Source organism: Marmota monax, unplaced genomic scaffold (assembly GCF_021218885.2).
Source record: "Marmota monax isolate L192 unplaced genomic scaffold, Marmota_monax_Labrador192_F-V1.1 WCK01_AAM20220418_F8-fsc00061, whole genome shotgun sequence".
In the NCBI taxonomy this organism is placed as follows: domain Eukaryota; kingdom Metazoa; phylum Chordata; class Mammalia; order Rodentia; family Sciuridae; genus Marmota; species Marmota monax.
Window position 1 is genome coordinate 4179295 of NW_026695230.1, and position 24378 is coordinate 4203672.

Sequence of the window (24378 nt, forward strand, 5' to 3'; positions counted from 1 at the left end):
TATGCTAAACACCTAATTTTACTGGGAGTAAGGGATTTGGACATGCCCTGGGCAGAATGTGAGGAGGTTACCAGCCCACTATTAAAGCCTAAGTGCATTGAGTCTCTAATGATTTTGCCTAGTACACAATGCTTTATATTTGTGGTCATATATTGTTTCTGGAGAAGGTTAAGTATTCCCCAGGGACTCTTGTAAGCTTGTTCCTGCTTTCTCCTGGACTTTATTCTATGAGCCTTTTCTCCTTGCTGTTTTTGCTCTACATCATTTCACTGTAATGAAACAGCCATGAACATGACTGTATGCTACGTCCTGTGAGTCTTTCTAATGATCAAAAAACCTAGGGGGGGTACCGTGGGGGTTCAGTGTTAGAGCATGTGCTTAGCACACGTGAAGCACTGGGTTCGATCCTCACAGCACATAAAAATAAATAAATAAAATAAAGGTATTGTGTCCATCGACAACTAAAAAAAATTAAAAAAAAAAAAAACTAAGGGTGGTCATGGTGACTTCTGAAGAGTCAGTAAGAAGAAATAAGCTACAGGGCACATGTGGAGATGCTGGCCTTAGATAGAAGGATGAGTAGTTATTCTACAGTAACAGGAAGGCAGGCAGACTATACAGGTGAAAATGCTAGTGGCTAGAGAGATGTGATGATAGAAACTTATAGAATTTCTCTTCTTGCAGCAGTTTTCTCAGTAAAGTATAAAAGTGTGGTCTCCTTAGTTTGAAATGTGGAAGGAGGTAGTCGAGGTGTAAGAAAAAATAATAAGTTCTCAAGCAGGAGAGTGGAGGACAATAGAATAAGGAAGTCAGATATTATTGCCATACACCACTAAGGACTTACTTATGGTCCATGGGCACCTTATAAGGTGAAGTCTAAGAAGTATGGTTTTCTTTTTGCATGGGAGTAGGCATTTAGAAAGTAAAAAAGTTGCGTTTAATTAAGGTTGTTTTCTCAAGTAAGTATACTTGAAAGAGGGGCAAGGAACTTAATGTCATATATAAGAGTGGTTACAACTGTTGACCATCAGAATTAAGCTAGAAAAACACCAGAAAGAGGGGGATAAATAGCAATAAAAAAAGGTGGTAAGATAATTATATTTCATCTAGTCCTGGGATTGAAAGAGAAGGGTATAGGTTAGAAAATTTGAGGAGCTGGTTAAAACATTTGACCTATGAAATGAAATTATAAAGAGTTACAGTTATCAGGGAAGTTACAAGTTTCAGGGAAGTGAATAAGAGTTAGAATAATGCCTAAGATGATTGAAGAAGGGAGTTCAAAAAACAGAAGGTCCAAAGGGACAAAATAATCCTCTATGCATGCCCTGACATCAAAAGTGATTTAAGAAAGAATACTGAATACTGAAAGAGAGCAGGAAATATTGAAAGTGAGCAGGAGCTAAAAATGTAGAAAAATAAAAAGGGAAGAACCAGAGTCCAAGAAATGCCAAGTGACAAGTGCAGAGCACTAGTCAATTTGATGAAATTCAAAACTCAGGAATTTGAGGAACAAGGGAGGGAGAATACAGTGTAATCAACAAGACAAATGGGTGAGCAACATTTACCCCATCTCCAGGGAAAGTAAGGAAAAATGCCTCCACTTGAGATGACTACCCCAATGAACAGCCAGGAATGAAGGGAACATTAAGAGAAGAGATAAAAAGATAACAGTATATGAATTTCAGAGACCTGCCGCACCAGATAAGGAAAGAGTAAAAGAAAGAGACAGGACTAGACAGTCATATATTCTTGCGGATATGTATAACAGCTTTAGTTGCATGACATTTACTTTGTAAGTATGTAAATAAATGTGAGTGTATATATGTACATCCATATATATGTTTATCATTGCACTTTAACTTAGTACTTCATTTGAGTATTTAATATTAATTGCACTCCAATTATCATTCCAGATATCTGGGTATACAGCAATGAATAAGACAGAGTACTTGGCCTTATAAACATAATTTATGGGTAGTAGATGCAATAAACAAGTTAAAAAAAATGAGTAAATAAATTGAGAACATGATAAGTGTTACAATGAAAATAATAGGGTAGGGAATAGATCACAACATGAAGGTTATTTCAAATCAGATGGATTAGTCAAACATTTTCAAAATGAGAACTTCATACAAAAAGGAAATAATATTCACAAACAATCTCATATTTTAAGACATTAAATGTCTAAAGTGAGCTAGGTAAAACATATATCAATCATTTGAAAGAAGAAAAAGAAGTTGGTCTCCAAACTACCCCCCCCCCCAAATAAAATTGACTTAAATATCCATTTGTAGGCTGCTTATTTTGCAGTCTGCTCACTAAGTTTCAGCCTTCAAGAAAACTTCAGAGCACTTTCACATTTACAACATAATTCAATGTGGTCATCTACATCACAATACAGAATGGGCATCTCTTTTATTCTTGTTTCTCTAGATAAGCACTTACCGCCTTTATCTCTGCATCTTTCTTTATGTCATCAACATAGGAAAGCACAAAATCAATTTGCCTGACTCCATCACGGAAGAAGACAGAATCTTTGCTTTGTGCCCTTTTTTGAAACTGCAGGAGACATCAATGAGATATTTAAAAATATTGTTTATTTTCAAATAGCAAACGTAAGAGGATATTATTTAAAAGTTGATTACCATCTTATATTTGATCTTAAAATAATAAGTCAGGCAAATAACCATGAGTTTTCATCAGAAGAGAATGCTTACTTTATAAAGTGAAATTTCATAAGGGGGGTTAAATAAAAACAACTCAGGAGGAAGGTAAGAATATTAACTACATGCACACACAACAATGCTGCAACTATACCAAATTATAAAATGAACATATGTATATATTAATCCCAAAATGCACAGAGTCTTATTATACTTATTAAACATACCAATTAGTTCATTAAATAACGATGATTACACACTTCTTCCAGGATGTGATTAATTTCAGACCAATTAATGGTATCTTACTATAAGAAAATAAATTTCTGATTGATAGTTCCAGATATTTTCATATAATTATCAGTTTTTAATTCAACTTTTGAAGTGTTAAGAATAAAATCAAGGCACAGTTAAAAATTAGAAAGCGGGTAGCCTGCTAGTTGGTCTCACTGTAAATAAGTTCTCATGCAAATCTCTCTTCCATCATTGATCTTGGGTGAGTTACAATCAATCTTTTGTTTAAATTTATGGAATTATCTCACTATTATAATCAAATTTACAAGTTTAGGTTTCATATGTTGTATAGTTCATTTATTCCTTCCCTTTCAAAACAGCAAAAAAAGTACTACAGAGCTTAGAAAAAAGAGATTTCATGTTTGATTTATTTAGTATTCCTTACAGTCTATATGCAATATGTAATACTTGATACTTCTAGTAGTTCGCATGTAAAATTTAGAATCATGCAAATAAATTATGCAGTGGATGTCCATGCGATCATTTTCTACTTGATTAAGCTAACTTGCAAATGGAGAACTAGATGTCTGTATTTTCTTAACTGGTGGTTTTATTAGTTTTTGATTTTCTTTTATGGTATCAAAGAATTAAAATGTAGAAACTCCAAAGTTATGTCTGAGTTTTTGGCACACCATATGAAGAACTGAATAATCATTTACTCTTTCCTATAAGAAAGTAAAATAACCTGAGAAAACTCACATTGCTATATGTTATATGGTATACTATGATTATAAATCAGTCAAAAGGAAAAGAACTGAAAACAAAACAAAAAAGCATTGGCACTCTTATAAATCATCATAATATAAGCCCATCTTATGTAATTCCCCCAAATTTATGGAAGCTAAGTGGGATGAAAAAACTAAGCAAACTAAGTATAGTCTAAGTACAAATTTAGAGATAGAGAAGAAAAAAAAAAAAAACACTCCTCTTGCTCTGATTCTGTTACAGCCACATATATGGTAGGTTTGTTAAATGACTACTATTTTTACAAATGATCATTTTGTTTATAGAAGCTAAATGTAAGTCCACAAAGAACAGTTCTAGAACAACCCAAACTTCTCTCATATGTAACACTGATTATAAATTGTAACATATTTGTAAAATACAGAAAAAAAATCACTGGTGTCTTTGCAATCACCATTAGGCACATGTTTTAATATTGTTAACAAAAACTGACTAAAATTAACTGGGGCAAAAATGTATAATTCTGTTACATATAATAGAATACTATTAAAACACATCTTGTCTTTGTTTTGTTCAAAACATGACACAAAGACCATATTTTATAATATATGCATACATTAGTGTTTATATTTGATTCTGAGAAATGTCTATAATTAAGCAAACGTCCGGAGTGACTTCTCTTTGAATAATGGGTTTATTCTGAGGTTCATGACCTGTATTCCTGACAGGAGTTCATATACCTCTGAACTACACAAACTCTCTGTGCCTTAATATGTGTATGTGTATGTGTGTGTGTGTTCATATACATTTTTAGGAAGAGGGTACATAGATCTCATTATATCAATGATTAAGAATCACCATTCTTAAATGTCAATTGTCAGGGAAATAGGAATTGGCAATAAAATCCCCCCCATATTAATAGTATTCATTGGAAGAAAATTGAGCCATCCAGAGCATAAGCAACATCATTCAACACTGTTTTACCATAAGACGCCGCTTCAGGAACAAATTGAATCGCTTTGCAGGCTGTGAAGCAATCAACAGGGAGTTAGCAACCTTACTCAGGATTAAAAAGTTTAAAAAACAGAAAATCACTATTAAACAAACCTTTAGTGTGATTGCTCTGTGTTGTGTGGGTATGTGTGTGTGTGTGTGAGAGAGAGAAAGAGAAGGGGGGGGAGATATTAAAGCTGAAGGGTAAAAAGGTTAACAAGAAAGAAAAAATGGGAAAGAATAATAAAAAATTACTTCAAAGTAAATTTCCCTAAATTGTTTGTAAAGAAAATGTAGATGAAAGATGTTTGTGAAATTGAATTAAGGAAAAAAAGAGAGGTATAATGAACTGAAACATGGCAATAATTGAAATGTAAAGCAAAAATATATATTCTGTAAATATGCCTCTATACATCAGACAAAGAAAGCAAAATTACTAACATTAAATATTCTAGGATGATACATAATGTGGAAAGTTTACCCAGGGTTTATTTCTTAAATTTCCTATAACTTCCTAAAACACCGAAGAAAAGAAAAAGTCATTCAATTATTGAAATGCTGAATTGTATCCTAGTTTCTGTTATCATGGATAAAATACCAACATGTAAAATACCAATGAAATGTCTTTAAAATATCTGTAATAAGCAATGATATCTGAAAGAAAACAAAATCAATAGCACAAAAAGGCCAGTATTGTGCATACCTTACAGTGTCATGAAAGAATAATAATCCAACAAAATTACCAGTGAAGGGGTTCAGTTCTTAATAAAAAGTTTTGTTTCAACTATTCTCTTTCTGGAATAGACTGAGGGGACCTAGGCAACCGGTGACCATTGCGGGTGAAAATTCCTGTTCTATAAAGTAATGAGCAGTTTTGTGTGTAAAAAGACAAGAAAAACAAATCAAGAGATAAGAGAAAAGCCTAAGTGCCAGACAGGAAAGTGGAAAACATAGACAAACAGAATTATAGAGCCAAATAAATTAAAATGACCTTTCAATGTTGAAAAAATTAGTATCTCACTCACATAGAGAGAAATGAAAATTTAAACTAAAGCAAGGATACTGAACAATTTGAAATAGCTCTCAAAAGGCTCTCAAATGGACAAAGATCTAAAGGTATAACAGCCCAGTTGACAAGGCTGTAGGGAGACAGGCACTCTCATTAGAATAGATGGGGTGGAATTTCGCAACATATGGCAGGATCGCATGTGTCTTCATTTTCTATTAAAGAAATCCGATGTAGAAAGATATACTGGCCAAAGTAGCTTAAAATTAACCCCCATGGGTATTCATTGTAGCCTATTGGACAGCCTTTTAAGAATTGAACCAAATAAAAATAGTTAAAACAGAAGGACTGAGAGGCCAAAGAAGGAAGAAACTTCTTTTTTTTCTGAAAACGCTTTATTTCTCATTTTCAACTGAGATGGATTTAACTTCAAGTCAATAAAGTCTAAGCCTCAGGGCACTTTACTTGCACCTGCCACTTCAGAGGATTTAGGAAAGACCCTAGCAATATGTTCTCATAGTTAAATAATTTTTCAATTGATTTTCCTTAAGGAAAAACACCTAAATTTTATAAGCTTTAGGCATCATTCTTATTTGATCTGTGGTTTTCAACTTTGGAATCATGTAAATGATTCCAAAACCAAAAATAAATAGTAAACCAACAAAATTTCAATTATTTTAATTTGATCATCTCCACAATCCTCATTCAGAATACTAAAGCTTAGGACCTTGATAAAAAACAAACCATCATCTATGTTGAAACTCTTATTTTCCCACCTTCCAAAATGGCATTTTTTATTTGCAGAGTGAAAAATTTGGAGTCTCTCTACTGACTTCTTAATTGGTATTTAAATTTAATTTTAAATTAGTTGTATTTCTTCATGATTATTTTTAGGCATCTCTTCATAAATAAGAAGGGTTATGTAACAGAAAAAAAATTCCAAACTAGGTATCAGAAACTTAGCTCTAGCCAAGCACGTTGGCACATGCCTGTAATTCCAGAGGCTGAGAAGGCTGAGGCAGAAGGATCTTGAGTTCAAAGCCAGCTCAGCAACTGAGCCAGGTCCTAAAACACTTAGCAAGTTAAATAAAAAGGCTGGGGATGTGGCTCAGTGGTTAAGTGCACCTGGGTTCAATCTCTGGTACCAAAAAAAAAAAAAAGAAAGAAAATTAAGAAAGAGACAAAAAAAATACCATAATCTTAGCTCTAGTCTAGGATCCATCCTTTAACCACCCATACTGATGATGTGGATCAAGTCATAAACTCACTGGACTTTTCATTTTCTCTTTTGCAAACTAGAAGTTATTAAAATGCAAGCAAAATGCTATGCTTAATATGTCATTCTCATTAGTGTGACTGATGTTATTTTCCCTACATAAGGTATTTTTACAAAAGTAATGAACTATCAAATACCATGTGTTAGGGTCTTCAAAAAGACTACATTGGGAAAGATAGCATCACCTTGCAGTATGCAAAAAGGTATCCCATGTGTGCCATTGTTAGTACCAATTGCTTACCATTCTTTCTTCATTGATGAGAAAACAGGTTTCTGCGCTGCTCAGGCTCTGTTAATAGCGTGGGGGGGGGGAGATATAATGCTGTCAATAATAGTGTCCATCAAGCCAAGTGGAACTTTTAAATTTCCATAACAAAAAAATTAAGGTTTCCTATGCACAGATACAAAAATGGGAACTCAAGTGAATTATGAAACTCCTGAAAGTGGGCCTCAAATTTTGTATATACATATATATCCATGTACATGTATGGATCTAGATATCTATGTATGTGCCTGTATGTATACAAGTCTCTGTATATAAAGAGAAGGAATGGATCTTTTAGAAAGAATGATAATTTGGGAAGTACTTTTATTAAATAATATGTGACCTAAGAAATGCTTAAGAATGTAATAATTTTACAGGGAAAGAACCAGAAGCTCTATTCTTCGAATGCACTGAATTTTGAACAGGATCAACCAGAAGAGCAAAATTAATTGGTATTTTCTGCCTTACAACATTGGTTTTATAAAAGTTATCATCAGGATTCTTAAGAATTTATAGTTATATAAAACACTCATAGGGCAATCTGGGAGGAGTTAAGTGGCAAACCATGCCAGGAAGAAGTGATCTCTTTGTGTTATTAAAGAGGAAGAAGAGATAATTTTGAACACATGTAAATTACCATAGCATTTTATTCAATATAACTTTACGCAAAAAGTAGTGGGAATCATTAAAGACTTGCTAAAAATACTATTCCACTTACCTGTGATTCTAACTTGTGGACTGTGAATGATTTTCACTAGCAAATCTAAATATGTCAGCTATCAAATAAGGAATATCTTAATCAGTCAATTCTGAAATAGCAGTCTCTACAAATAAAATGTATAGTTCCATAGTATATTTTCATTGTATATTGCTTTTTTATAACTTTTTAAAAATTATCCTACAGAAAGGTCAGTTTCTTTGCTTATAAAAGAATACAAAAAAATTTAAGAAATATTCCAAAAGCAACCAGTGTAGTACCTTATAATCTCTCACTTCAGGAAAAATAAATTTGGTCTCATTTCAATCAAAGTCTGCGGTTATATCTCCAGTTGGCAAAATGTAAAATAAAATAATGAGTTTTTCTACTTTTTGCTGAGTATTGCATTATCTCCCTTCTTACTGACCTCTTTATTTGGCAAAAGACTGTTATCAATTCTACATTTCCCTCAACAGTGGCAATAACCTTCATTTCTCAGGTGCCTTCTTTCTTGACTCCAACCATCAAAGGATTTAGTGAAATAGTACAAAATGAGACAAAATGAATAAACGGAAAGTAATACAAACTTTAGTAGCAAAATGGGACACTATTCAGAAGCTATAAATCATCATAGACACAGAGAAGTCAGTCATTCTGAATATTTGGAATATTAAATAGGAAAGATGTGGAGATTGAAATTCAGAAAAAAAAACATAACAAAACTTCTACATAGGAATTTTCTGGTTTTGAATTAACTTATTATGCATATTTCATTATGTATATTTAAGGTATTCAATATAATCTGATCTCACAATGGTTTTAATTTTCATTCTCCGATTGTTTAGCACATATTTTGGGCATTCTTATGTCTTCTTTGGAGAAATAGACATTCAGGTCCTTTGCCCATTTTTTTTTAAACTGGGTTACATGTTTTTCTACCTTTGAGTTGTAGAGTAAAATTTACAATATTAACACATTGTCAAATACGTGGTTTGTAATTATTTTCCCAGTCCATGGATTGCCTTTTCAGTTTTGTTATTTCCTTCCCTATGAAGAAGTTTCTAGTTTGATGTAGTACCTTTCACTTATTTGTTTTTGTAACCTGAATTTTACTGTGATACTCAAAAATTCAAGGACAATTTCCAGGAAATTTTTTCCTAAGATCAGTAGTTTCAGATCTCACATTTAAGTCTTTCATCTATTTTATCCATTTTAAGTAGCCGGTATAGGATTTAAGATAAGGATCCAAATACATTCTTCTACATGGAAATCCAGTATTTCAAGAATCACTTACTGCATAGACTATCCATTTCCCACTGAGACCTCTTAGACTGAGCCCTTGTCAAAATTTGTATGACTCTATCTTTTTGGATTTATTTCTGGGTTCTGTATTCTGTTCCACTAAGCATGTCTGTGTTCGTATGAGTTTACATATGGATTTTATAATTTATTTATAATTTATTATTATTTATTATTATTAAGCTACTATCATTCAATCAGAAATACATAGAAAACTTCAATAAACCAATAACGGAGAGAGATAGAAGAAATAATTGTAATCCATCAGCAAAGAAAATCCCAGAACTATAGCTCAATTTTACATAGGGTTCTTAATATAGTATTCTTAAAGAAGTAATACTGTCAGGTGAATTGTTATATTCTTATATTACTATTCCACAATGAAACCCATTATTGTGTGTAAATAATATGCACCAATAAAAAATTAAGCAAAAATGGGAAAAATAAAAGAAATATGGAATGATCAGCTCCTAAATTTCATAGATAAAATAATATATCAATTTATATAGTTTCACTTTACAGAATCTTCATAAATTTCTTCTTCAATATGTAAAACTAACTACATATGTATACTTGAGTAAGTTTACCATGACATCCACACAGCAAAATTAAATGAGATAAAAAGTTCTCAATAAATATTGGCTTCTTAAAATTAATCTTTAGTTACTTTCCAGTGGTCATTGATAAGTTTGCTATTTGTATCATAAATTTTCAATTCATATGAATTATCTTATCTCCAAAAGACTGTAACAATGTTTAATGACGACCTATATTAATTCTAAATCAGAGGTAACTCAACACTCTGGAATTCAGTTCTTCACTCTTTAAGCAGTTATGAAAATACAGAAGAACTTTTCAATGCACAAAACAATTTTGAAATAAGGAAACTAGAATTTCTATACATACTTCTGTCATAAATAGCCCAAACATTCATCAGTTCATTAGCCCAACATTTACTAATGGATTAAATTATTCATTGATTCTAGTCATCTCTGCCTCAATCCAATATGTGGATGAATATTATATTAACATATTTCTTTTTTTAAAATTCACTGCAAAGTAGAGTTTTCATTTTTATGGCACTTGAATATTGATGGAAAATATTGGCATTAAATAATGAAGGTTGTACTCACTTTAAAAATATTTTGAAATAATGATAGCTTCATGGGAATTTTACAAAATACGAGAGATCTCATATACCCTTGAATCAATTTCCCCTAATGATTGCATTTTACATAATAACAGAAAAAATATCAAATCTAGGAAACTAATATGAGTACAATGTGTGTATAGTTCCATGTTCTTTTATCACATATGTACATTTGGATGCGAACCATACCAAGCAATATTCAGAGCTATTCCATCTACAAAGATCTCCCTCATGCAACCCTTTTAAATTTCTGTCCATTTTCCTTCTCCTCAAAGTCAATATCCCCTAGGAACCACTATGTTTTCCTCCAGGTTTCTAATGTTGTTTCAGGGGAGTTATAAAAATGGAGTGAAAAAAATATGTATACTTCTGATTATATATATACATATATATATATACATATATATATGTATATATGTATATATACATATATATATGTATATATGTATATATATTTTAATTCAGCACAATGCCCTGGAGCCTAGTTGTGTACATATACCACATTTTGTAGATTCCTCAAAAGATTAGGAAAGGAATCACTATATGACCCAGTTATGCTAGTCCTTGGTATTTATTCAAAATAAGAGCCATCACCTTATATAGTGATCCATTCGGATCAATGTTTACAGCAGCAGAATGCACAATAGCAAAATTAAAAACCAGCCTACCAGTTGTCTGTCAACAGATGAATTGAGCATATTTTCATGTGCTTATCTGTCACCTATATTTCCTCTTTACGAAAATGTTCCATCACATATTTTGTCCATTTTCTAAATGGGTGGTTTGATTTTTAATGTTGAACATTTTTATTATTTTATAGATGATCCTCAATTTACAATGGGGTTATGTTTAAAAAGCCATCACAAGTTGAGAATATTCCAAAATGAAAATATATCTAATACACCTAACCTACCGAGCATCACAGCTCAGCAACACCGTATACTCTAGAGTGTGTGGGTAACTGTGTGTTTTGCTGCTGCTGCTGCCTAGTATAATGACAGTGTATCATGCCACATATTACAGGTCCAAGAAAAGACCAGACTTTAAAATTCAAGGTATAATTTCTATTGAAAGTATAGGATTTTCATATCATGATAGCATACAAAAAAACATAAGTTGTGCTATAAGTAGGGGACCATCTCTATACCATGACACAAATCTTTTGTTAGATAAATAATATGTAAATATTTCTCTCAGTGTGTAACTTATACTATAACTCTGTAAATTCTCCTATGATCTTTCATAGGACAAGATATACTTAATATGACAAATTCCAATTTATCAATTTTTTCTCTTATACATCTTGCTTTTCTGTTATGTTTAAAATCTCTTTAACATGACTTGGTTTTCAAAGAGTTTAACTTACTTTTTCTTCAAAAAGTTTTAAGTTTTATGTTTTACATTGAAACCTATATTCAGGGTTGAATTAATTTTTGTATAAGGTGTGAAGTTTAGGTTGACGTTCCCAGGGATGCCCATGGATACACAAATGCTCCAGCAACATTTGTTGAAAAGACTATCTTTCCTTCATTGGAACTGTTTTTCATACCAAAAATCATTTTGCTGTATGTATATGAAGCTATTTATGAGGTTTCTTTTTCTGTTTCATTAATCTACATAGCTTTCCCTCTTCAGAATACAGCTAAAAAAAAATCTTAAAATAAGATGTATTGGTGATTCCTTCCACTTTATTCTTTCTTGAAATTGGTTTATCTCTTACTTTCTTGTCATTCCATATTTTTTTAAGAATAAACCTGTCTATATACAAGATACCATGCAGATATTTTGACAGGAATTGCATTAAGCCATATGCCAACTGGGGTTTTCATATGTTCACTGCCAGTATATATAAACACAATTGAGTTCTATATTATTCTCTTGTATTCCATGACCTTGGTCACCTCACTTAACTAGCTGTAGGTTTATTTGCTTTTGTTTTTACATATTTGTTGGAATTTTCTATGTAGACCATCAAATTTTCTGCAAACAGGGACAGTTTTATTTGTTCCTTTCTGTTCTGTGTGCCTTTTATTTTCTTGTCTTATCTCAAGACTTCAACAATTTCTTTAATAGAAATGGCAAGTGATCTTTATTCCTGATTTTATGAAGAAAGCTTTCTATCCTTTACTATAAAACATGATGTTACTGAAGGTATTTTGTGGATATTCTTTAACAAATTAAGAAAATAACCCTCTATTCCTACTTTTCTGAGAGTTTGTATAGGATTTCTTTCTTTGTCTTTAATGCATGGACATTGAGTCTTAACAATTTTTTTCTAATAAAATATCATTTTTATTCCTTAGCTTTTTAAAATATTTTTTCTAGTTGTTGATGGATCTTTATTTTACGTATTTATATGGTGCTAAGAATTGAACCCAGTGCCTCATGCATGCTAGGCAAGTGCTCTACCGCGGAGCTATAGCCACAGCCCTCCTTAACTTTTTAATATGATGTTTTTCAAATAATAAATGATGTTTGTATCACTGGAATAAACTCCACTTTTTCATGGTATACAATTCTTTTCATACAGTACTGAATTTTATTTGCTAATATTTTATTAAATATTTTTTGTTTATGTTATGAAGGATAGTATTTTCTGTTTTGTGAATCTCTGTTTTATTTTTTGTGAATATCCTTAAGATTTCCTTATTCAATTATGCCTGAAATTTTCTTTTTTTTAATTTTTTTATTGTTGGTTGTTCAAAACATTACATAGTTATTGATATATCATATTTCATACTTTGATTCAAGTGGGTTATGAACTCCCATTTTTACCCCGTATACAAATTGCAGAATCACATCAGTTACACATCCATTGATTTACATATTGCCATACTAGTGTCTGTTGTATTCTGCTGCCTTTCCTATCCTCTACTATCCCCCCTCCACTCCCCTCCCCTCCCCTCTTCTCTCTCTATCCCCTCTACTGTCATTCATTTCTCCCCCTTGTATTATTTTCCCCTTTCCCCTCACTTCCTCTTGTATGTACTTTTGTATAACCCTAAGGGTCTCCTTCCATTTCCATGCAATTTCCCTTCTCTCTCCCTTTCCCTCCCATCTCTCATCCCAGTTTAATGTTAATCTTCTTCTCATGCTCTTTGTCCCTACTCTGTTCTTAGTTACTCTCCTTATATCAAAGAAGACATTTGGCATTTGTTTTTTAGGGATTGGCTAGCTTCACTTAGCATAATCTGATCTAATGCCATCCATTTCCCTGCAAATTCTATGATTTTGTCATTTTTTAATGCAGAGTAATACTCCATTGTGTATAAATGTCACATTTTTTTTATCCATTCGTCTATTGAAGGGCATCTAGGTTGGTTCCACAGTCTTGCTATTGTGAATTGTGCTGCTATGAACATCAATGTAGCAGTGTCCCTGTAGCATGCTCTTTTTAGGTCTTTAGGGAATAGACCAAGAAGGGGAATAGCGGTGGGTCAAATGGTGGCTCCATTCCCAGCTTTCCAAGAAATCTCCTTGGCCCATTTGTTGATTGGGTTGTTTGTTATCTTCTTGTCTAATTTTTTGAGTTCTTCGTATACTCTGGATATTAGGGCTCTATCTGAAGTGTGAGGAGTAAAGATTTGTTCCCAGGATGTAGGCTCCCTATTTACCTCTCTTATTGATTCTTTTGCTGAGAAAAAACTTTTTAGTTTGAGTAAGTCCCATTTGTTGATTCTAGTTATTAACTTTTGTGCTATGGGTGTCCTACTGAGGAATTTGGAGCCCGACCCCACAGTATGTAGATTGTACCCAACTTTTTCTTCTATCAGACGGCGTGTCTCTGATTTGATATCAAGCTCCTTGATCCATTTTGAATTCACTTTTGTGCATGGCGAGAGAAAGGGATTCAGTTTCATTTTGTTGCATATGGATTTCCAGTTTTCCCAGCACCATTTGTTGAAGATGCTATCCTTCCTCCATTGCATGCTTTTAGCCCCTTTATCAAATATAAGATAGTTGTAGTTTTGTGGATTGGTTTCTGTGTCCTCTATTCTGTACCATTGGTCCACCCGCCTGTTTTGGTACCAGTACCATGCTGTTTTTGTTACTATTGCTCTGTAGTATAGTTTGAAGTCTGGTATCGCTATACCGCCTGATTCACACTTCCTGCTTAGCATTGTTTTTGCTATTCTGGGTCTTTTATTTTTCCCTATGAATTTCATGATTGCTTTCTCTATTTCTACAAGAAATGCCGTTGGGATTTTGATTGGCATTGCATTAAACTATAGAGAACTTTTGGTAATATCGCCATTTTGATGATGTTAGTTCTGCGTATCCATGAACAGGGTATATTTTTCCATCTTCTAAGATCTTCATCTATTTCTCTCTTTAGGGTTCTGTAGTTTTCATTGTATAAGTCTTTCACCTCTTTTGTTAGGTTGATTCCCAAGTATTTTATTTTTTTTAAGATATTGTGAATGGAGTGGTTGTCCTCATTTCCATTTCAGAGGATTTGTCGCTGATATACAGGAATGCCTTTGATTTATGCGTGTTGATTTTATATCCTGACACTTTGCTGAATTCATTTATTAGCTCTAATAGTTTCTTTGTAGACTCTTTTGGGTCTGCTAGGTATAGAATCATGTCACCCGCAAATAGTGCTAATTTAAGTTCTTCTTTTCCTATTTTTATGCCTTTAATTTCTTTCGTCTAATTGCTCTGGCCAGTGTTTCGAGAACTATGTTGAACAGAAGTGGTGAGAGAGGGCATCCCTGTTTTGTTCCAGATTTTAGAGGGAATGCCTTCAGTTTTTCTCCATTCAGAATGATGCTAGCCTGAGGCTTAGCATAGATTGCTTTTACAATATTGAGGTATGTTCTTGTTATCCCTAGTTTTTCTAGAGTTTTGAACATATAGGGATGCTGTACTTTGTCCAATGCTTTTTCTGCATCTATCGAGATGATCATATGGTTCTTACTTTTAAGTCTATTGATGTGGTGAATAACATTTATTGATTTCCATATATTGAACCAGCCTTGCATCCCAGGGATGAATCCTACTTGATCATGGTGCACAATTTTTTTGATATGTTTTTGTATCTGATTCGCCAGAATTTTATTGAGGATTTTTGAATCTAGGTTCATTAGAGATATTGGTCTGTAGTTTTCTTTCTTTGAAGTGTCTTTGTCTGGTTTAGGAATCAGGGTGATGTTGGCCTCGTAGAATGAATTTGGAAGTTCTCCCTCTTTTTCTATTTCCTGAAGTAGCTTGAAAAGTATTGGTATTAGTTCCTCTTTAAAGGTTTTGTAAAACTCTGCTGTATACCCATCCGGTCCTGGGCTTTTCTTAGTTGGTAGTCTTTTGATGGTTTCTTCTATTTCCTCAATTGATATTGGTCTGTTTAGGTTGTCTATATCCTCCTGACTCAATCTGGGCAGATCATATGACTTAAGAAATTTATCTATGCCTTCACTATCTTCTAATTTATTGGAGTATAAGGATTCAAAATAATTTTTGATTATCTTCTGTATTTCTGAAGTGTCTGTTGTGATATTGCCTTTTTCATCCTGTATGCTAGTAATCGATTTTATTTATTTTTTCAAAGAACCAACTTTTAGTTTTGTCAATTTTTTCAATTGTTTCTTTTGTTTCGATTTCATTAATTTCAGCTCTGATTTTTATTATTTCTTGCCTTCTACTTCTTTTGCTGTTGTTTTGCTCTTCTTTTTCTAGGATTTTGAGATGAAGTATGAGAGCATTTATTTGTTGGTTTTTTCTTTTTTTAAGGAATGAACTCCAAGCAATGAATTTTCCTCTTAGAACTGCTTTCAATGTGTCCCATAGATTCCAATATGTTGTGTCTGTGTTTTCATTTATCTCTAAGAATTTTTTAATTTCCTCGTTGATGTCTTCTATAACCCTTTGATCATTCAGTAACCTATTGTTCATTCTCCAAGTGATGCATGATTTTTCCTTCCTTCTTTTATCTTGATTTTCAGTTTCATTCCATTATGATCAGATAAGATGCATGGTTTTATCTCTACTCCTTTATATTGTCTAAGAGTTGCCCTGTGACATAATATATGATCTATTTTTGAGAAGGATCCATGTGCTGCTGAGAAAAAAGTGTAACTGCTTGATGTTGGGTGGTATATTCTGGATATGTCAATTAAGTCTAGGTTATTAATTGTGTTATTGAGTTCTATAGTTTCCTTATTCAACTTTTGTTTGGAAGATCTGTCCAGTGGTGAGAGAGGTGTGTTGAAATCTCCCATGATTATTGTATGGTGGTCTATTAGACTCTTGAACTTGAGAAGAGTTTGTTTGATGAACATAGCTGCACCATTGTTTGGGGCATATATATTTATGATTGTTATGTCTTGTTGGTGTATGGTTCCCTTAAGCAGTATGTAGTGTCCCTCTTTATCCCTTTTGATTAACTTGGGCTTGAAATCTATTTTATTTGATATGAGTATGGACACTCCTGCTTGTTTCCGAAGTCCATATGAGTGATATGATTTTTCCCAACCTTTCACCTTCAACCTATGTATGTCTTTTCCTATCAAATGCATCTCCTGTAGGCAGCATATTGTTGGGTCTTGTTTTGTGATCCATTCTACTAGCCTGTGTCTCTTAATTGGTGAGTTTAAGCCATTAACATTTAGGGTTATTATTGAGATATGGGTTGTTCTTCCAGCCATATTTGTTTATTTATGTTACTATACATGGTTTGTTTTCCTCTTTGATTATTTTCCCCCCTTTAGTGTCCTACCTCCCACTGTTGGTTTTCATTGATATTTTCCATTTCCTCTTCCTGTAATGTTTTGCCGAGGATGTTTTGAAGAGATGGTTTTCTAGCTGCAAATTCTTTTAACTTTTGTTTATCGTGGAAGGTTTTAATTTCATCTTCCATCCTGAAGCTTAATTTCGCTGGATACACAATTCTTGGTTGGAATCCATTTTCTTTCAGTGTTTGAAATATGGTATTCCAGGATCTTCTAGCTTTCAGAATCTGTGTTGAAAGATCAGCTGTTATCCTGATTGGCTTACCCCTAAATGTAATCTGCTTCCTTTCTCTTGTAGCTTTTAAAATTCTCTCCTTATTCTGTATGTTGGGCATCTTCATTATAATGTGTCTAGGTGTGGATCTCTTATGATTTTGCACAGTCGGCGTCCTGTAGGCTTCTAGGATTTGGGATTCTGTCTCATTCTTCAAGTCTGGGAAGTTTTCTCATATTATTTCATTGAATAGATTGCTCATTCCTTTGGTTTGAACCTCTATCCCTTCCTGTATCCCAATGACTCTTAAGTTTGGTCTCTTTATGTTATCCCATATTTCTTGGATGTTCTGCTCATGGTTTCTTAACAGTCTTGCTGAGCTGTCTATGTTCTTTTCAAGTTGAAATACTTTGTCTTCATTGTCTGATGTTCTATCTTCTAAGTGTTCTACTCTGCTGGTAGTATTCTCAATTGAGTTTTTAAGTTGGTTTATTGCTTCCTGCATTTCTAGGATTTCTGTTTTTTTTTTTTTTTTTTTTACAACCTCTATCTCCCTGTATAGTTGATCTTTTGCTTCCTGGATTTGTTTGTGTAATTCATTGTCGAAGTGATCTTTCATTGTCTGATTTTGCTGTCTAATGTCTTCCTTGAGACTCCAGATCATCTGAAGCATGTATATCCTGAATTCTTTATCTGACATTCCATCTGCTGCAGCTGTTACCTCTTCTAAAGTTGAGTTGACCTGCATTGCTTGTGGTCCTTTCTTTCCTTGTCTTTTCATACTGCTTGTGTTTCTTTCTGCTTGGTGAAACTGTTGTGTTTTTGAAAAATTTTCCCCCTATATATTTATATTGCTCTTGTATAGTTGAAAAGTCTCTCTTGCAGGGTCGGGCTGCGGTCTGCCTACCTTGAAGGCGCGGTCGGTGGCTCTGCTCTGCCCCTCCTCCAATTGGTGTGAGGAATCTACCACGCCCACGGACCCCTGGGCCTGTTCTGCTGGTTGGTCGCAGGTCTGCCTACCTTGCAGGCGTGGGCGGCGGCTCTGCTCTGCCCTTATTCCAATTGGGGTGACGTGTCTACCACGCCGGCGGGTCGCTGGGCTTATTCCGGGCGCGGGAGGCAGCTCTGCTCTGCCCCTACTCCAATTGGGGTGACGTGACTACCGCGCCGGCGGGCCGCTGGGCCTGTCCCGGGCGCGGGCGAAAGCTCTGCTCTGCCCCTACTCCAATTGGGGTGATGTGTGTACCATGCCGGCAGGCCACCGGGCCTGATCCACCAGTCTGTCGCAGGTCTGCCTACCTTGCAGGCGCGGGTGGCGGCTCTGCCCTGCCCCTCCTACCACACCCGAGTGCCGCTGGGCCTGTTCTGCCAGTCGCGCGCAGGTCTGCCTACCTTGCGGGCGCGGGTGGCGGCTCTGCTCTGCCCCTACTCCAATTGGGGTTACGTGACTACCACACCAGCGGGCCGCTGGGCCTGATCCGGTCGCGGGCGGTGGCTCTGCTCTGCCCCTCTGGCTTGATGAGAAAGTGAGAGAGACTCGGGTGTTTGTGACTCACTTTCTTTACTAGGAGACCAACTGTTTCTGTCGCCGCTGGTATCGATGAAGTTCTCTCCTCCGCCGCTTTCTGATGACATCAGATCTCTGCCATGTTGGTATCCCATGCGAATGGCAGCATTTCGTTCCCTTTGCTGGGTGACCAAAGCAACGGGTGAGTCCTGACTGGCCCTCACAAGCCCTGTCTCAGTCCTGTTGCCACTGCCTATGAAGGCTCGGTTGGTATTTACCTCCACAGTATTCAGCAGGACCCGGACCGAGAAGCAGTTTCTGCGGGTTCTTTATCCCTGGGCCAGAGCAGTTCCGGGAGCCGGAATTTGGCCACTCCGTGCTCGGTGTATGTTCTGATAGGAGCAGGCTCCAAGAAGCAGTTTCTGCGGGTTATTTAGCACTGAGCCTGAGTAATTTGTTTGCGAGCCGCAGGCGAATGGCAGCCTGAAATTACCTGTTCTATGGCTGAATGAGCTGCGATCAGTCGAAAACAGGGATGGTGACGTCAGCTCTCCAAGATGGTGGCCGCTGGCTTCCTCTGTGGTCTGACCTGTGTGGAGAACCGAATTGGACCGCTTCCTTCCCCCGTCTCAAACCCAGAATTCAGCACTTAGTACAGTGACTGCACAGCTGGCAGAAGCCCGCGGAAACTGCAGCACTGTATCTTTGCGTTGTTATCTCCTTGTTTCCCAGCGTGCGCCGCAGACTCTAGCCGCAGGGCAATTTGCTGAATAAGCGGCGTGACCCTCCGTGCAGACAAATCTCTCGCGTTTGAGCCCCCGTAGCTGATCCTCATGAGATGGAAATCTTTCCTCTAGGTTTTGGAGCACCCCAATTTTGCTGGAAATTCCTAACAAGATAGCTTTTAGCCGTTCTAACTCGTCATTCTCCCGCACAGTGACGTGGTACACGGGGGTAATGCTCTCCCTTCGCCGCCATCTTCCCTTCCTTTATCTGAAATTTTCACTCCTGACATGTATTTCACTGGTTATAAATTTCTGTAGTTATATACTTTTGAGTTATATACTTTTGAAAATTTTTGCATCATTTCCTTCAGAATCTGAATTCTTATAAGAAATGTGCTGTCATTTTCACTACTTTTCTCCTAGAGTTAATGTGTTATTTTCTTCACTGCTTTCAATATTTTTTTCCTAATTCTCAATTTTAAGAATTAATTTTAGTCTGATTCATCTGTAATTTTTGGGATTCATCCTATTTGGGGTTCCTTCAGTTCTTAGAAATTGTGGGTCTTAATGTCTTTTGACGCTTTGGTATTCCAGCTATGATTTTCTTGAATATGTCTGTAGTTCACTTTCTCTCCTCTCTCAGGACTCTACTCTCCTGAATGCTAAAACTTTTGTTAAGTCCCACAGGTTCCTCTGCTGTTCACATTGGGCAATTTGTATTCTTTTATCTTCAACATCACAGATTCCTTACTCTATTCCCTTGATTCTCCTAGTAAGTATTTTCACTTCTAAAGTTTCCATTTTACTCTTCTTTATACTTTTAATTTTTGATATCATGTTAGAACTGGCATCTGTTAATCATATTTTCTCATTCTTCCATTTCTTGGCATTGTGAGTCATTTCCTATAAAAACATGGACTTGGGAATATAATGTGTTAAAACTATTGATTTTATTTAAACCTGCTGATACTACTTCCAGGTGAGTAAGCAGGGTGATGCCTCACTTCTCAGTGATAATAGAAACTCAGCCTCTGTGGACATGGAAGAAGGCAGCAGTGGAAGGGTTTCTCATAACTGCTCAGTTGGGGTGAGACTCCAATCTCACCCATAGGCCTTCCCTGATTCCAAGAGCAAGAATGCCTCATTTTCAGTTCCCAAATGCCCTCCACTGTCACCATGGTGGGAAAGGGGGTAGAGGTGGCTTCTCTTCCTGTGGGCAGTGATGAAGCTTCTAACTTACCACCAGACCACCTCTGTCACCTCCCCAGCAAGGAAGAGTTGCTGTACCATTTTACCACTACTGGGTATGGAAGTCCCAGTTCCTCACATGGTCTCCACTGACACCATAAAGGGACAGGATGTCAAAAGGACTTTTATCACCTGTGGGAATGAAAGTTCCAGCTCTCTGTTCAAAATTCTCTGACACCAACACTACAGGGAGTCAAAGCACTTTATCACCAACAGCTGGGGGTGAAAATCTAGCCTCCATGCTTAAGCTCTGGTAGAGGGGGTAGTGATGGGGTCTTGATTCCCCACCCCACCCCATGGTGTTTGGCTGCAATAAAGTATTTACTGGCTAAGAGTTTTCTGTCTTCCTAGGTCAGCCTTTTCCTATACAGAGTAGGCATTTCTTGAGATTTTCTTTGCCAGTGTCAGCATTTCTGGTTGCTGGCTTCTCCAATAGCCAGCTACAACATACAAAGCAAAGAGTAAACCCAAGAACTAACTCCATGTTTGTTTGTTTTTTTTTCTTGTGTTTCAAGGCTGCCCATTTTTGGTCTCTATTCTTCTAACTTCAAAGTCCTATTATGTTTGTTTTATATATGATGTCTAGAAGTTTTAGCTGTACTTAGAAGAACAAATAGGATAGAAATTTTCTACATCATCCTGGAAGTAGTAACTATGTCAATATGAAAATAACAACATATTTGTTATTATTTTAATTGGATCAGTCTCATAAATCTTTCCTCTGTCTACACTAATGACACGAAAACTTATGTTTCATGATCTTTATTTTCTAAACAATTGTCTTGATTTATGTATTCACTTACTCAATATGTTTTAATGTATATAATGTAGCACATTATATCACTCTGGTTGTGGAGACCCTGCTCTATGATAGTGATTTTCAAATCTAGTGACATTAAGAATCATGTTTAATACTTTTTAAAAAATCATAACAACTTCATCCTTATCCTCAAAGATTGGTAGACATATGAGATTGGGTTCAAGAGTCTGCGTTTAAAAAAAAAAATTTATTCAGATGATCTGCAAACTACACCATTAAAAAAATCACTGGACTATATTATTTTCATAGTACCTGCCAGTTCTCATATTGCTTCTCTCAGTATCATGCTCACTGAGCTTTTAAAGGAATCCTAGGGACTTTCTTTTAAGTCAACCATCATATTTATTATTCAGCCAATTTATCCAGCCAACCAACCCACAGCCAACTTATCCTGAAAGGATATGTTTCCCCAAGTGGTAATTTCTGTTATTCCTAGAATTTTTATTTGAATGCCAGGAATAGAATCCAAGGCCTGAGACTTACTAGGGAAGTGCTCTACTACTGAGCTACATCTCTGACTCTTTTTATTTTGCTCAAATGTGTCTCAAGCTGGCAAACCTCCCACCTGAGCCTCCTGAGTAGCTGGGATTACAGGCATGTGTCACTGTGCCTGGCTCCTAGAAATTTATTTTTAAAAAACTGATTTTATCTGACTAGATACCTCTAACCTAACTTTGGGGCATCTACCTTTGTGAGAGCTGTGCAGAGTTCTAAATCAATTAGAACCTACCAGAAAGATTATTTTATTGAAACACTTTTAGAATGTTTATACTTGGCATAGAAGCAATATAAAGTGTCATATTTTTTAAAAGCTTATATAAGTAAAATAAGACCTTTGGTTGAAGTAATTCTAGGTTTTTACAAGTTGTATATTATTCCTTGGTATCTTCAAGGGATTAGTTCCAGTATCCCCTGTAGATACCAAAATCCAACAATGCCCAAGTTCATTAAAAAAATGGCATGGAATTTGCATATAGCCTCCACCTAATTTTTTCATACTATAAATCATCTCTAGATTCCTTATAACATCTAATATAATGTAAATGCTATGTAAGTAGTATTGTATTGCATTGTGTAGAGAATAACGACAAAGAAAAAATATAAATGTTCTATAGAGACACAATTATCTTTTCCAGATATTTTTGATTCTCAGTTGATTAAAGCTACAGATGTGAAAACCACAAATAAAAAGGGCCAATTATTATTATTTTTTTTAAAAAAATTTTAGTTGTTGAGAGACCTTTATTTTATTTTATTTATATGTGGTGCTGAGAATTGAGCCATGCTAGGAAGGCTCTCTACTACTGCGCCACAACCCCAGCCACTCATTTTATTATGCTATTCAATATGTTTATTTAACTAAAGTTGAATCACTTGAATTCTAGCAGATTGACTGATTAAAACACATAACATACTAAAGATTCTTAACATAAAAAGTGGGTTCGGAGGCTGGGGTTGTGGCTCAGCAGTAGAGTGCTCACCTAGCACATATAAGGCCCTGAGTTCAATCCTCAGCACCACAAAAAAATAAATAAGCAAAATAAAGGTATTTTTATTTTGTGTTTTTTATTTTATTTTTAAAATTGTGTCCAACTACAATTAAAAAATAAATATTAAAAAAGAAAATAGGTATAAATAAGCCTGTATTAAGCTCTCCCAAAGGGTTTGGTTGAATACTATTACGTTGTGTATGAAAATCCAGAATATCCGAGTTCATTTCACAAAAAAAGGTTAAAACATTCAAACTTAGGTTTGTTCCTTATAACAGCTAGAAATATCTATTACTAAATCTGCATGAAACATGGACTTACAAAAAAGTGAATAGGTTGGAGGACAAAATAAAATGTAGCCTGAGTAAATAAACTAAAGTACAAAGACTTAACTGTTCATAGGAAGGACACTGCTAACTTTGCCTTGATAAATTTTGTCTCTTAAATACAAGGGAGTTAATACATATATAATTCACTTACATCACTCGTTTCAACACTATAGATGAATTCTCTACTGTTTCTTCTCCCTAGATAAAAAAAAAGAAATAGAAAAACACGTTTCATTGGTCAGCTGATGGACTACTTTCAAAAACTTACATAATGAGAAAACTGGAATTCAACAAACAAATGAAATTCAAAGCAAAAATACTGGGAAAATACCTGAAAGACCATTCTGGGAATAAATTATTGAAAACAGCCTAAAAAGACATCTCGCTAAAATCTGTTTATAATCTAAAGGAAAATGCCAATTACTGATGTGTAGGATATACTCTCATCCACTAAGAAATAAACTTAAAGTTTGATCAATGGAGTTATCAAACCATAGGTAAAAAGCACTAAGAAGAAAACATTCAATAGAATGTCCACTGGTGTCTTCTAATTCTCAGCATGAGACATTAAATATTTTTTCCACTTCGTTCTTGGAACTGAACCAAACTGGTTTCAGGGGAAACACTATCAGAGCATACCAGTTCTCAGCAGGTTCAGATTACTTTCCCAACAAACAGATATTTTCATAACGGCTATGTTCTTATTTATTTGGACTGAAATACATGTTCAAATAAGTTTCTAATACTAAAAAATATTATAATGTAGAATTCTTATTATTACTCTCTAGTGACTCCAATTTGGACAAATACTATGAAATATTTATCAACTCAAAAACTTCTTACATGAAATTTTTTTAAAAAAATATCACAAGGTGAATGAAATAAAATTCTGGTATCACTTAAAGGCCACCCATAATAAATAATTATAATTTTAGGAAAAGTTAACATATGTTCTAAGAAAATAGAAAAATCACAAATCCATCATTTAAATAT

General features: G+C 34.9%; 1 protein-coding gene across 3 annotated transcripts in view; it reads right to left on the minus strand.

Annotated features, from left to right (window-relative positions):
• Ano5 (anoctamin 5) overlaps window positions 1-24378 on the minus strand; it is a 112727-nt gene that overhangs the window by 81301 nt on the left and 7048 nt on the right. Inside the window, exons 2-5 of one of the 3 annotated variants that reach the window (XM_046438268.2) lie at window positions 23537-23583; window positions 7155-7202; window positions 4623-4664; window positions 2446-2559 (exon numbers count right to left, since the gene is read on the minus strand). In XM_046438268.2, coding sequence (XP_046294224.1) covers window positions 2446-2559; window positions 4623-4664; window positions 7155-7202; window positions 23537-23583 — 251 coding nt within the window. The remainder of the gene's footprint in view (window positions 1-2445; window positions 2560-4622; window positions 4665-7154; window positions 7203-23536; window positions 23584-24378) is intronic. The other 2 variants (XM_046438269.2, XM_058576900.1) reach the window with 2 other exon arrangements.